The following is a 12,977-nucleotide window of genomic DNA, read 5'->3' on the forward strand; positions in this document are numbered from 1 at the left end:
TTCAAACTATATTATCTATATCTTGGAATTACTATAATAGCATGCATTTATATGTTTGGAGATATGCATATTTTGAATCACATCCATGAATTTTTAAGCTTAATTTTCACTGCAATTCTTTTTCTTTTTTTCTTTGTTTTTTTGTCTGTATACATATAATTTATCCAATCTCAACAAGTATATCCCTCAAGGGACAAAAGTTTACTATAATTACAGTAAACATTATTTCTTAATGCTTAAGGTTGATGTCTAGCTTGGAAACAAAAAGAAAACCAGGAAAGTTTCATTGGCAGAGTTACATTATATTCTAACCTCAGCCAGTTGAAACTTTCTTTGTGTTTTCTAGGAAAGACAAACACAGCTTTTGCAAGAGAAACCAAAGTTTGTTGGGTTTGGCTTTGTTTTTGCAGGAGAAGAGCTATCAAAATGAGAAGTGAAAAATGACAAAAGGAGGATGAAGAAATGTAAACCAACAAAAACTCACACCTTGCATTGGAGGATTATGTTAAAAATCTCTTCGAAAAATTAAAGGGGAAAAAAAAAAAAAAAAGAAAAGAAAAGGAATTCACTCATTCAACCTTGACTTCCCCCACAAGTCTCTTTTCCTCCACCAATCTCTCAATGCCCTTCACTCCCTCCCCTGACTCAGTCACTGATCCAAGTTCAGCAAATTGCATTTCTGTTAAAGAATCCTGACCTTTGGATCTCGATGATCTAGTTGAACCGCCTCCAGTTGATCCTTTTGACTTCCTGTGAGACCTTTTTGGGATGCCGGGTGGTTCTTGTGCAGGGGATTCAGATCCAAGATTTGAACTTCGGTGTGATCGTCGTGCATGCCTGCTGCTGCCTGATGAATCTTTAGATGAGTCTGGTGGTATACCATCACGGGAGCGGTGGCGTCTAGAATGCTTTGATCCATCTCCTCGTTTGGTTGGTGAACCTAACGGTGAAGAATGACCACTCCCGGATGAAGAATGGCGTCTTGATCTCGGTATTTCATTTTTGACCACTTGTTCTTGAGCTCCAAGACCAGCTTTGCTAATATCTACAATACAATACACATTGATTTTTGTTATGTTTACTGCTAGGCAATGAAAATTAAATTTTAACTTCAATCTGTTCAACCTCCCTAGTTAGAGTGTTAAGAGTCTCTTATTGAAAATTCTAATCATTACTGGTTTCATATACAGTTTAAATAAGAATGTCATAGGAAAAGAAGCAAACCTTGAGAGGATAATTCTCCATTAGAATCCACTTTCCCGGATGAGACTTCCGAAGAAGATTTGAAGTCATTCATCTGCAAAAATTTTGAAAGCATATATATATAATCACATTTTTTCTTTTTTTCTTTTTTTTTTTATTTGTATAGCGTTGCTAATATGCTTGAATCTCAAATTTGGATACTTTTTTTTTTTTTTTTTTTTTTTTTAAGGAAAATGACTGAAGAAAATTTACGTTTTGCAATTTGGGTTGTTAAAGGGAACAGAGGAGGAAGAAGACAAGAAAGAAAATGGTTGGCATACCCAGCTTGGAGTGTTTGCCGAAGGGCCATCGCATCCAATGTGTGCTACATGCTTTACATCTGTGGGAAACCCAATTTGCATTTCTTCTTCTTTCTCATCTGCAAATTATTTTTTTTTTTCCCCAGTTTTTAATCATTTATTACAGATTGCAAAAACTAGTTTTGGTAATAAGAAAGTGGTGCACATGTATTATGGATTTGAAGTACATATATACTATATGAAAATTCCAATATTTTCCACATTTTCTCGGAGACCAAACAAAGATTTAGTTTGTTTCTCTCTGTAACATGTTAAAATAATGAAGATAAAAATGATACTAATTGATGAATGGAAAATAAAATTTGTTTGTGATACATACCAAAAATCTGTGAAATGTATCTTAGGCCTTTCAAGAGGCCTTTCACTTTGGTCGTCATAATGGAGGAAGAACTTGATTACAGGCTTCCTCAAAAGTTGCTGGTTTGTGTACCGTTTCTGCTTTCTAACTTCAAATTCAAAAAAATCAAGATCTGCAAAATGCTCCTGAACCAAAAAAAAAAAAAAAAAAAAAAAAAAAAAAAAAAAAAAAAAAAACCATTTGTTAATTAAACCATGAGGACAATCCCTGTAGCCAAAATTGGTGAAATTTTTATTAAAATTAGCCCATTAATGCCACTTGCTTCATCTCTTTTGGGGGGAAAAGGGTTAGGATATTATTAGAATAATGGAAGAAAGGATTTTAGGCAGAGGTTTGATTTCCATGGTTGATATGCTATTTGTATGAGATAACATTATTTTAGTTGGGAAAGATGTTGATTCACCATGGAAAATTGAGGTAGAAAAGTGTTTTTTGTTTTTTTTTTTTTTTTTTGAATTTTTTGAAACCCCATTTAGAGGAAAAAAAAAAAGTACAAATTAAATCGAAAGCATTAATTAGAAGCAATACCTTCAGAAGAACGAATTGAGATAGCGGCATGATATCCCTAAGTCTTGCAACCTTTCATGAAATTTTCCAAGCATAGTTTCATAACCTGATTGCATCAATGTTAGATTGCAAGATGTGAATTTTGTTTTTTTTTTACCCTTTCAATTCTTGATTGCAAATTAACAAATTGATTAAATTTTCAATCAATTAATTTCAATCAAGAAAAGAAAGAGTGAGAAGAGAAAAAAAAAATGTTCTATTAAATTTGGACAATATTACAAAAAAAAAAAAAATTATCTGAGGATTGAAATTCGAAACACAGAGTTTTCTCGATTACCTCGGAAAGACGAGGATGGTGTCAGTGTGTGCCGTGGTGGCTAGTCAATCAAAACCTGTAGTTAACCGGAATTTCAGGTAGAAACCAAGAGAGGGGTTGGACTAAAAAAATTCCCAAAGTTTTAATTTATTTTTTATTTTTTTAATTTTTGCATAGCCTAATATTGAGGGGTTTAACGGTTTTTTAGTGAATGCGCGGGAAAAACGGTTGGGAAAAAAAAACAAACTGTGTGGCAATTGTGGCCCAGCAGCTGAATTCCTACCTATTTGTATATTTCACATCAATTTCTAGTCTGGTAATTTCCACAACCCACACCTCCCAATCTGATGTTGCAATGGGACCCACCTCAGCCAAGTGGACATTATGTGGAACCCACCGAACCAGCCAGAGGACAATCATGGGGGATCCACCTTTCACAATATTGCTGATGTGCTAAAAGACGGGCCCCGACGTGTGCAACAAGAGTGGGTCCCACATGATATTGTGATTTGCTTGCTTTTTATTTCTCAGGGAACAAAAACAAATTGTAAAACGTTGCTGATGTGCCCAAAAAAGTGGGTCCCACATGATATTGTAATCTGCTAGCTTTTTATTTCTCAGAAAAAAAAAATTGTACAATATTAATGTGCTAAAAGTGGGTCCCACATGACATTGTAATTTGCTTGCTTTTTATTTCTCAAATAAATAAATAAATAAATAATTTTGGTTGCTTTCTATTTTAGATGATGGCAATATTGCATTATCCATTTTCCCACTTTCTTTGCAGAGTTTTTTCTTCCTTTCTATTTGTTTATTATTATCTATCATCCTCTTTTGCTTTTTGAGAAAAGTAGTACAGTAATTTGGTTAATAGGAACACTTTAGCACGTATAGGCTGCCGACAAAAAATAAAAACAGCTCTATAAAGCAATCCCTAAACATTTTTTTCCTGTGTGGAAAGTGAAAATTGCTTTAGATATGTCATGTTGGTCTCCATGCTATGGTTATTGGGGAAGAAGATGTCTCCTTGAAGTGGTGCACTTGATCATTCCCCTTTCGGTTTTGGGGTAAACAAATTTTAATTAACATATATTAAAAGAATATATTAGCATATATAAGACTTTTATTAAAAATATAAAAAAATAAAAATAAATTGTTGTACTCATATATGTTAGTAAATATTGTAAGATGGATGAGCAGGCTACTTTTGTTTTCAAACCAATACATATTCAAAATTACAAAAAAGAAAAGAAAGGAAGATAAAAAGATTCTGTGAATTACAATTTGATTTATCATCAGTAGTAAATAGATGAAATATCCATCTAAGAAAACAAAAAAAGAAGTAGAAAGTAGAGATATTAGAATTAGGTTATGTTGTTAATGGTGGGTGGGTATTTGATAGCATTTTTAAGGATCTTTTTGGAAGCAGCATGGCCCAAATCAATACCACAAATATCAGACAGCCTGATGAGGTATAAAAGTACATCAGAAAGCTCTTCACCAAGATGCTCCTTATCTGATTCCTCCCAATTTGGCAATCCTCTGTCCACTTCTCCCTTCCATTGGAATATCTCTGATAGCTCTCCTACTTCTCCAACCTGCTCATCATATCATATCCATACACATACAAAGATTTTTAAATATTTAACAACCCTTCGCTCTATTTTATTTTATTTTTCCTTCTTTGTCAATTTTAACCTCCTTGTTATGTTTGGTCAGTTGTATATGCATAGTATCCTTATGTACATAATCAAATTTCTACAAGTTTAGGTTTCTATAAAGCAAAAGTAGAGGAAAACATATAAACTCAAAAAATCTCCCTTTTGATGCTTTCTACTAAACTCTTGAAATGGGTTTTAATATACAAATCCTATACATGATCAAGGAAATATTGCCTTTTTTTGTTTTTTGGCATTTGAAGAAGACCAGAGATTTTGACATTTTGACTGTTTGCACTCCAATTTTGACCTGAATTATAACTCTACTTTATTACCAAAGCAGATTTTTCATGTATACAATAACAAAGAAATTTCATATATTGGAAACAAAATATGTTTGGCTCTGTTGGTTATATATCCATCATGTCTAGAAAACATGAAGAAAAGTGGAATTGCTCTTTGAACTGAACATTTATATCTATATATAATATTTTCCTGAAAAAGCGGTTAAGATTAGTTTAATGATGTATAGCAAACTATATATGCATGAGGTATTAGCAATACATACATGAATTAAGGCATATAAATACAGTGTATAGACATAGATATGAGGAAGCTATAAGAGTATACCATAGCAAGGAGTAGATTTCTGGGACTATGGTATTTTTCCCAATCTCTGGCTTTGGCAAATTCCTCAAGCTTTTTGGAAAGGTCCTTAAGACTAATGTCAACCATGTTTCTCTCCTCCACAATCGCTTCTTCTCCCATGGTTTAATTGACTTGAGTCTTTCTGGGTTTGCATGAAGAGAAATGACAACTTTTATAGCACCAAAAAGGTTATAGAAGGAAGTCACTATCCTTTTTACTAATTTATCTTTTCAAGGGAATGAGTATCTATGTGCAAATAAAAATTTTAAAATTTAAATTTAAATTAAAAAGAAAAAAAAAGGGAAAAATTCTAGAGCTTCTTCCTCTCCATGGTTTGTACATTAAATTCCCCTAAATCCCTCACCAAGCAAAATGGCCAACTTCATTGCATAAGATACATGATAGAGAATATTCCAATTTGACCACTGCTCTCTCATATGTTTATCTTTGACACACCGAAAGGCGAATTAACCCAACCATAAGGTACAATACCAACTCCTAAGGTTTAAAAATGGCTACAAAAAAGTTTTCTTATTTTATATTTTGTTGTTATATGCTAAATTAGAGGAAAGGATTTTTCTATTTCATAGATATGATCAATCACACAATCTGAAGATTAAAAACTAAAGTTTATTGTCATTTAGAGTGTTGTATACCACGATAAATGGGTCATCCTGTATTTTTGTTTTTTTAATCGTATGAATTATTCAAAAGATTAGACTGATCATAAATTATAGAAATTATAGTCATTTTCTTTTCACATGATTTGATTATTTTATTATATATATATATGTATATTTTGAGAGACATGATTTGATTAATTAGTCGTAATGGGGTAAATAAAGCTGAAGCATATATACCTCAGAAATTCTGCACCGGCCGACCATCTGGCTTGTTAAAATAATTCATAATTAATCAATATTTTCACACAATCTTCAAAGTGGGCCTCTTAATTTGTCAACTGCCGAATATGCATGCATGCAATTAACGATGGACAAAATTAACTAAAAAAATAAAACTTTTGCAACCAATAATTAATTATAAAAAGAATATGCTAAAAAATTATAAAGTTTAGCTTCTTAAAGTCTTTATTTTTGTCACTTCAATATATAATCAACTGAAAAAACTAACATGGTGAAATTAATAGTATAGTACTCTTCGTCATTTGGAAATATTCCACAACTCAAAGATTTTTTTAACGTTGCTCTTAATTAAAACATGTTTTATTTCCTTGGTTCTTTCTTTCTTCTTCTTTTTTTGTTTTTTGTTTATATATATATATATATATAATACTTAATTTCCTTTCATTGTTAAGGGAAAAAACAAAAACAAAAAAAGGAAAAAAGAAAAAGAAAAAAGAAGAGAAGGTCCTTTATTGGCTACATGCATGCATTAAGACATGTCCTCTTACCACATTGTTTGTCTGTCGAGAAAAAAGATTAAACAGTCCAAAAGTTAGCCAATTTCTTTTTCAAAAAATTTTGAGACCTTTAGATTATATTCATATTCAGTGATTCCATAGTACGTTTAAAAAATAAAAAATAAATAAAAAATCCGAAAGGCTTTCTCAGGCACTCTTTAATCATTATAACTAAAAGCCACGAAAGCAAAGCCATCAAAGTGTGTTTTGCAGTTTAACCGATAGAATTAGGCCGATGTTAAAGTTCAAATATTTATCCTATCAATCACTTATAAATCAGTAAATTTTTGGTCAAATTTAGATGTTAAATGACTTACTGCTTAATTTCTTTGTATTAAGTAATTAATTAATTAATTTCCACTCATTTCTATATGAAACTAATTTACTTATTCTTTTAAACGACCAAGATGGTATTCATCCGAATTTTGATTAATTAATTTGATGTCTATATGAATATATATTATTTGATGAGAAATTAGTTGGGTTTACAACAATAAGAATATTTATCATGAAATATGCAACAAATAGTGACAAAACATAGAAAGTGAATATAATTCCTAGCAATATTTCTGTGAAGAAACAAGCAAAAGCAAAGTTACTGAAAAGAAATGCTGTCTAAAGGCATCAATTCTTTGTCCTATTCCTTATATATATATATATATATATATATATTAATGTAAAGCAGTATTTTTCTTTAAGTATATGTATATGTGTATAGGGTATAGGAACCAGGAAAGGGCCTAAATCATATAGGCTCTGCAGAAATTAAGATGCAATAAGATAAACTTAACAATGGCTTTAGTGCTACAGATACGATAAGATAAATATACTGATGGCAGCAGCAAACCGAAATAGGTCCTTCATTTCGTTTTCTTCCACTTTAATAATATAAAAGAAACTTCTTTCACAGAATTTCCAAGAATCTAGTTGTTCTTTGTAGATATGTAGAATGAAAAGATTCATATTCTTGAATTCATTACCAAAAAAAAGAAAAAAAAGAAAAATATAACCACTAATCATGTATATATATGATTGTTTATGTAAAGGCAAATGATCTGATCATCATATAATTAGTGTTTTGTTGTTTGTTTTCCTAAGTTTGGCAGAGAACATATGTTTAGGCCATATTGTACTTGATATATGTATATGTATGTTAGAGATTAAATATTTGTAGAAGTCTAAAGGAATATTAAAAAGTAGATGGAAACGTATGTATATAATCTTTGGCGACTAAGGAAGTCAATACACATTTGGAACCAAATTCTGAACCAAAAGATTGTAAGTGAAGCTTGAGGTGTTATGGCATGAAGATGGAATATGACTATGATGGAGATTGATTTGATACTTTATCTTACAAAGATGATTTGACATATAGGGTTATTATAATACTGGACTGGCAAAATAGGCAAAAAAAAAAAAAAAAAAATTGTTTTTATGATTTACAGTTGCATGGTAAATAAGTTTAATGGATTATATGGAAATTTCATAATCAGAATTCATCGTGCAAGAGCGAAAAGGATTAACTATCTGTGCGTGCAGATTGCTCTGCCTCTGACTCAGTCCCTCCTGAATTAGTCCCCAAAGGCAGTGCTGTCTCTCTGCTATGGTACATAAAAAATGCAGGCTGTGAAGGCAGTGGAAGAGTGAAGGAATGGCTAGTGAGCATTAGAACAACTTTAGCCATGGTTGGTCTATCTTCTACTTTTTCTTGAACACACAACAATCCAATATGAATGCATCTTTTTATTTCGCTTCTCGAACTAGCCTCCAGTGTTGGGTCTATTATGTTCGAAACTGTACTTTCTCTCCAGTTTTTCCATATCTGCAACAAGTTTTTTGTATGTTAAAACTTAAAACTAAATATTTGCATATAGAATAGTAAAACACAAGTGGTTAAAGGGGGAATCTGGTAGTGAAAAACTTACATAACTTGGAAGGTGTACCACATAAGCTGAACCGTCCAACCAGCTGTTCTTCTTAGCACTCAATATCTCTAAAATTACTACATCGAAACTGAAGACATCTGATTTCACTGAAATATGCCCGTGTAATGCATATTCTGGAGCCATATAGCAACTACATAAAACATTATAAACCAAAACAATTGAGTTTTAGACCGGATACAAAAAAGTAATAAGAGAGGCACACAGAACAATCAAACGTATCGGACGTATTCTTGAATTTGGAATGAAAAGAGGAGTAATGCTTCCTAGCACGGCACACAGAATAAGACCACTTAGATCAGAATAGCATTCACAGAAATGTTACTTAGATCAGAATAGCATTCACAGAAATGTTCTAACATAGAGTAGAATCGAACATTGAAGAGATTAGTTGACAACAGTAAAAAGATGGGAGCCTACTTCCAATACAATAGGGGTCTATCAGTGCAAGTCAGCTGAACAACGTGATTGATGAGTGGGTAGGTGGGTTAGGTGCACCTCTCGCAAAGTTTTTCCCCTTTCATTTCTCTGTTTGAGTACAAAAGCATGTGATTAGTATTTAGGGCGAATTTAGTGCATGCTTACAGGGTTCCCATTTGTCTACCAGTATTGTCACGACTTTGATCTGCAAAAAGCAGCCTTGCCATACCAAAATCTGAGATTTTTGGATTCATCTCTTCATCTATCAAGTTGTTACTCATTTTCAAGTCACGATGGATAACTTTGAGCTGAGAATCTTCATGAAGATAAAGAAGTCCTCGAGCAATGCCACATATGATTTTATAACGCAGTTCCCAACTTAACTGGGTAAGCTTAACAGGATCTACATGTTCATTTTAACTCAGCGATCAGTTTCAAGTTGTAGTTTTAAAGATGCTTAATATGCAGATGGATTTTCTTTATGAAAAATGGTGAGAAGCTATACCAAACGTGAAATGATCCAGGCTCCCATTTCCTACAAACTCATGTACCAGGAGTTTTTCCTCAGCTTCCGAGCAATAACCTAGAAGACTTACAAGATTTCTGTGTCGTAACTTAGCCACTAACAGAATTTCATTCCTGAATTGTTCTTCTCCTTGCACAGAGTGTCCGGATAACCGCTTGACAGCAATGTTTTGACCACTTGGAAGGCAGCCCTGAAGATGTATACCAAAGTAAAGAAAGAAACAAAACCTTCTTGAAAAAGCAGTCTAATATTGGTTGAAAGTCAATGAAGAACAGGAAAGCTTTTCCCTAATATTGATGTGATTCGATTTTTCTTTAAAATAAGATTGAAAAAGATCAATTACAGTTTGTTAAGCCTAAAAAAATGATAAATTTGTATTTGCCAGCTCTAATTATGAGAAATTTAGATATTACCTTATAAACTGCACCAAATCCACCTTGTCCAAGCTTATTAGCATCAGAGAAATCTTCTGTTGCTGCTCTTAACGTGTGGAACTGGAACTGCAATGCCTCGAGCCTCTGGATTGCATCATCACCGGCGGTGACATTGTAAAAACCACCGTTGGCGGTGAAATTAGAAGGAATAGAAGAGAGGACGGCATTAAGATTGTTGCTGTAGGCACTGTTGGTATAGAAAGTACCTCTATTGGAGCAAAGCTGTGTGGTTGTGCAAGGGTCAGTAGTCTAAAACGTCCAACGAGAAAAACCAAGCTTGAATAACCTATTACTGGAAGGACTAATGGGTGACTTCCATTTATTGAGTTGGATCTTATAGAACAATGAAATTGACATGAAAGCCAAAACCTTTGCTAGTCTTGACTTTGAACAAAGCAAGCAAAAAAAAAAAAAAAAAAAAAAAAAAAAAAAGAAAGAAAGAAAGAAAGAAGGTACCTGAGGAGATATTGGAAGAAAGAAACAAAGAAACAAAGAAAGAAAGCGAGAATTTACTGACTAAAAATAAATAAATAAACCAAGTTTAGAATAATATATTCATGGGTTTGATTATATTTGACACATTTAAGTTTTTGGTTAGGGAAATGATGGTGAAGTGTCTAGGAAAGGCAAATACATGTAACATAGACTGTACAAGTGGTTCTCATGGAGTAGGAAATTCTTATCGTCGGAATGGTTGTAATAGGAGACTATTTATTTATTTATTTTTTGATAATAGTCTTAAAGGGAGACTCACTTTCTTTCTTTCCTTCCTTTTTTTGATTTTAATTTGTTAGGATGAGGAATTTATCCAATAAATAAATAAAATTTAAAAAATAAAATAAAATAAAGTACATTTCACGCGGCATGGGCCTTTTTTCACACAGCACAAATCGTGTATGTTTGGATCTCTTTTTCTAAGGAGACAGAGAAGGGAAAAAAAGACCAATTAGAATTTCAATGGGCTAAAATAAGGCCAAGAGGCCCAATAGACCCAAAAACCTTTGACCCGTATCATTATCATAAGCCCTAGATCGGACGGTCCAGGACTACTATAAAAATACACATAAACAAAAATAAAAACCCTAATACTCTGCTCGTCATTTTCGTCTTCTCAACTCCGCCTCTCTTCGCTTTTCACGGGCACACAGCACACTACCCGAAAATGGTGAGCTCTCTGTCTCTCTCTCTCTCAGCAGCTCTCTCGGCTAATACGATACCATTTTGACGTTCTGTGTGTTGTTCTGTTATAGTCTTCCTTCTCTTTCTGATTTTCATGGTTTGTGTTTTTGGCTTTGTAGCCTTTCAAGAGGTACGTTGAGATCGGAAGGGTGGCTCTCGTCAACTACGGCAATGACTATGGAAAGCTTGTTGTCATTGTCGACGTCATCGACCAGAACAGAGTACGTTTGATTTTTTTAATGCATATTCATTCGTTTGCTTCGCGAGAAAACAAGAGGAAAAAAAAATGTTTTTTTTATATTTTTTTTTTGTTTGTGGAGGTAGAAAAAAATTGTTGTTGTTTGTGGTTGTAATTTTAGTCAATTAGGTTAGTCTATGTAAGCAAAAAGGGCATTGATGTTAGGATTTGTGGGCACTGAAAAAACCGAGTCTTTTAATTTTGAATTGGATTTTATAGAACTGAAAATAAACTATAATGGTCCGGATTTTCTATTTTTATTCTTATTCATTAGTTTGCTTCCCGAGAAACCTGAGGAAAAGAAAAAAAAGTGTTTTTTTTTTTTTTTTTTTGGTTTTTTGTGGAGGTAGGAAAAAAATGTTGTTTGTGGTGGTAATTTTAGGCCAAATAGCTCTTATCTACGTAGGGAAAAGGGCAATGATGTTAGGGCACTGATGTTCGGTTTTGTAAGCACTGAAAAAACTGAGTCTTTTAATTTGAGTTAGGTTTTGTAGTACTGAAAGTAAACGATAATGGTACTGGTTCTTGTGTTTACTTTTGGTATATAAGAATAATATGGTTCAGTTAAATCTACAGGTTTTCAATTTGTTAGGAATTCTATAGTACAGTTTGGTTAAGAGACAGTATCGTGTTTTTGCTTAAAATTTGTATGCTTTCCTTTCTCTTCAGTATGGATGAAGAAATGGTTGTCTTAGACCTATGGCATTGTCACATTTTAAACATGTAAGACTTTATCTTATGGTCTCTGCTTCACATGGCTGCACAGGCTCTTGTTGATGCTCCCGATATGGTGAGGTCTCAAATGAACTTTAAGAGACTTTCCCTCACTGACATCAAAATTGACATCAAGAGGGTTCCAAAGAAGAAGGAACTTCTTGCAGCTATGGAAGCTGCTGGTAGGTTTTGGTTGCCTGTTAAAAGTGGCTGATATCGTTTTCCATATGGTGTACTACCTTTGAGACTAAAATATGTTTGTTTGCAGATGTAAAGAAGAAGTGGGAGAACAGTTCCTGGGGACGAAAATTTATTGTTCAGAAGAGAAGGGCATGTCTCACTGACTTTGATAGGTTCAAGCTCATGTTAGCTAAGATTAAGGTCAGTGTCGTCATCTGTATGCCATTACCTTCTTGTTGTGATAATTCGCATGCACATTAGTTTTAGCTTTTTTTGGTAGATCATGTTCCCTGATTGTGTAATTACCATTCCATTTGATAAAATTCATGTTTTTCATAAAAAATATTGAACTCATCTTTGTTTATTCTTGATTGGGACACAAATTTTTATAGTTGGTAGCTTCAGATGTCTATGTTAAAAAGCAGTTTTCTGCCTTTTATGCGGGCAACATGCTTTACAGATGACTGGTTTTTGTTTGTTTATTTTATTTTATTTATATTCTCTTGAACCTTGACTTGGAAGGTGACTAACTATTAACCGCTATTTATATGCAGAGGGCTGGACTGGTCAGGCAAGAGCTTGCAAACCTGAAAAAGAATGCAGCTTAGACCACTATAGTGATTTCACAATTTTGTTATCAATTCCTGGAATTCTACTTTTGGATTTAATCTTTTTATATTTTCAATCAATTTAGAGTTTCAGCAGTTTTTTATGGTTTTCTTTTTCTTTAAGCATTGTTGCCTTGTTGTTTCTAGTTTGATGACATCACCATTTAATGTAGAATTTCTAATCTGAGTGTTTGTGCTACTTTCTTCAGTTATATGCTTGTTATATATGTTTACATTGAAGGGTCGTTGTGCAGTGGTGCGTAACG

The 12,977-nt window shown here is 33.1% G+C and overlaps 4 protein-coding genes across 4 annotated transcripts; 1 reads left to right on the forward strand and 3 right to left on the reverse strand.

The window, feature by feature from the left end:
* Position 1: 1 nt before the first annotated feature.
* Positions 2-2,757, reverse strand: LOC107422876 (CRIB domain-containing protein RIC7). The gene is made up of 5 exons (XM_016032383.4): positions 2,449-2,757; positions 1,882-2,045; positions 1,524-1,621; positions 1,225-1,297; positions 2-1,045 (listed from the first exon to the last, which is right to left on the reverse strand). Exons 2-5 carry the CDS (start codon positions 1,937-1,939, stop codon positions 570-572), a joined length of 705 nt encoding a protein of 234 aa, XP_015887869.3. The 5' UTR covers positions 1,940-2,045; positions 2,449-2,757; the 3' UTR covers positions 2-569.
* A 1,254-nt stretch (positions 2,758-4,011) lies between these two features.
* Positions 4,012-5,221, reverse strand: LOC107422862 (uncharacterized). Its single transcript, XM_016032370.4, has 2 exons — positions 5,032-5,221; positions 4,012-4,341 (listed from the first exon to the last, which is right to left on the reverse strand). Exons 1-2 carry the CDS (start codon positions 5,167-5,169, stop codon positions 4,108-4,110), a joined length of 372 nt encoding a protein of 123 aa, XP_015887856.1. The 5' UTR covers positions 5,170-5,221; the 3' UTR covers positions 4,012-4,107.
* Positions 5,222-7,699: 2,478 nt separating this feature from the next.
* Positions 7,700-10,893, reverse strand: LOC107422846 (cysteine-rich receptor-like protein kinase 10). The gene is made up of 5 exons (XM_048476904.2): positions 10,882-10,893; positions 9,772-10,041; positions 9,338-9,548; positions 8,395-9,235; positions 7,700-8,291 (listed from the first exon to the last, which is right to left on the reverse strand). Exons 1-4 carry the CDS (start codon positions 10,891-10,893, stop codon positions 8,994-8,996), a joined length of 735 nt encoding a protein of 244 aa, XP_048332861.1. The 3' UTR covers positions 7,700-8,291; positions 8,395-8,993.
* Positions 10,803-12,910, forward strand: LOC107422863 (large ribosomal subunit protein eL14z). The gene is made up of 5 exons (XM_016032371.4): positions 10,803-10,957; positions 11,091-11,192; positions 11,976-12,105; positions 12,192-12,304; positions 12,658-12,910. The coding sequence occupies exons 1-5, from the start codon at positions 10,955-10,957 to the stop codon at positions 12,709-12,711; spliced, it is 402 nt and encodes a 133-aa protein (XP_015887857.1). The 5' UTR covers positions 10,803-10,954; the 3' UTR covers positions 12,712-12,910.
* The last annotated feature ends 67 nt before the right edge of the window (positions 12,911-12,977 follow it).

The sequence above is a fragment of the Ziziphus jujuba genome, chromosome 3 (assembly GCF_031755915.1).
Source record: "Ziziphus jujuba cultivar Dongzao chromosome 3, ASM3175591v1".
Classification (NCBI taxonomy): Eukaryota; Viridiplantae; Streptophyta; class Magnoliopsida; order Rosales; family Rhamnaceae; genus Ziziphus; species Ziziphus jujuba.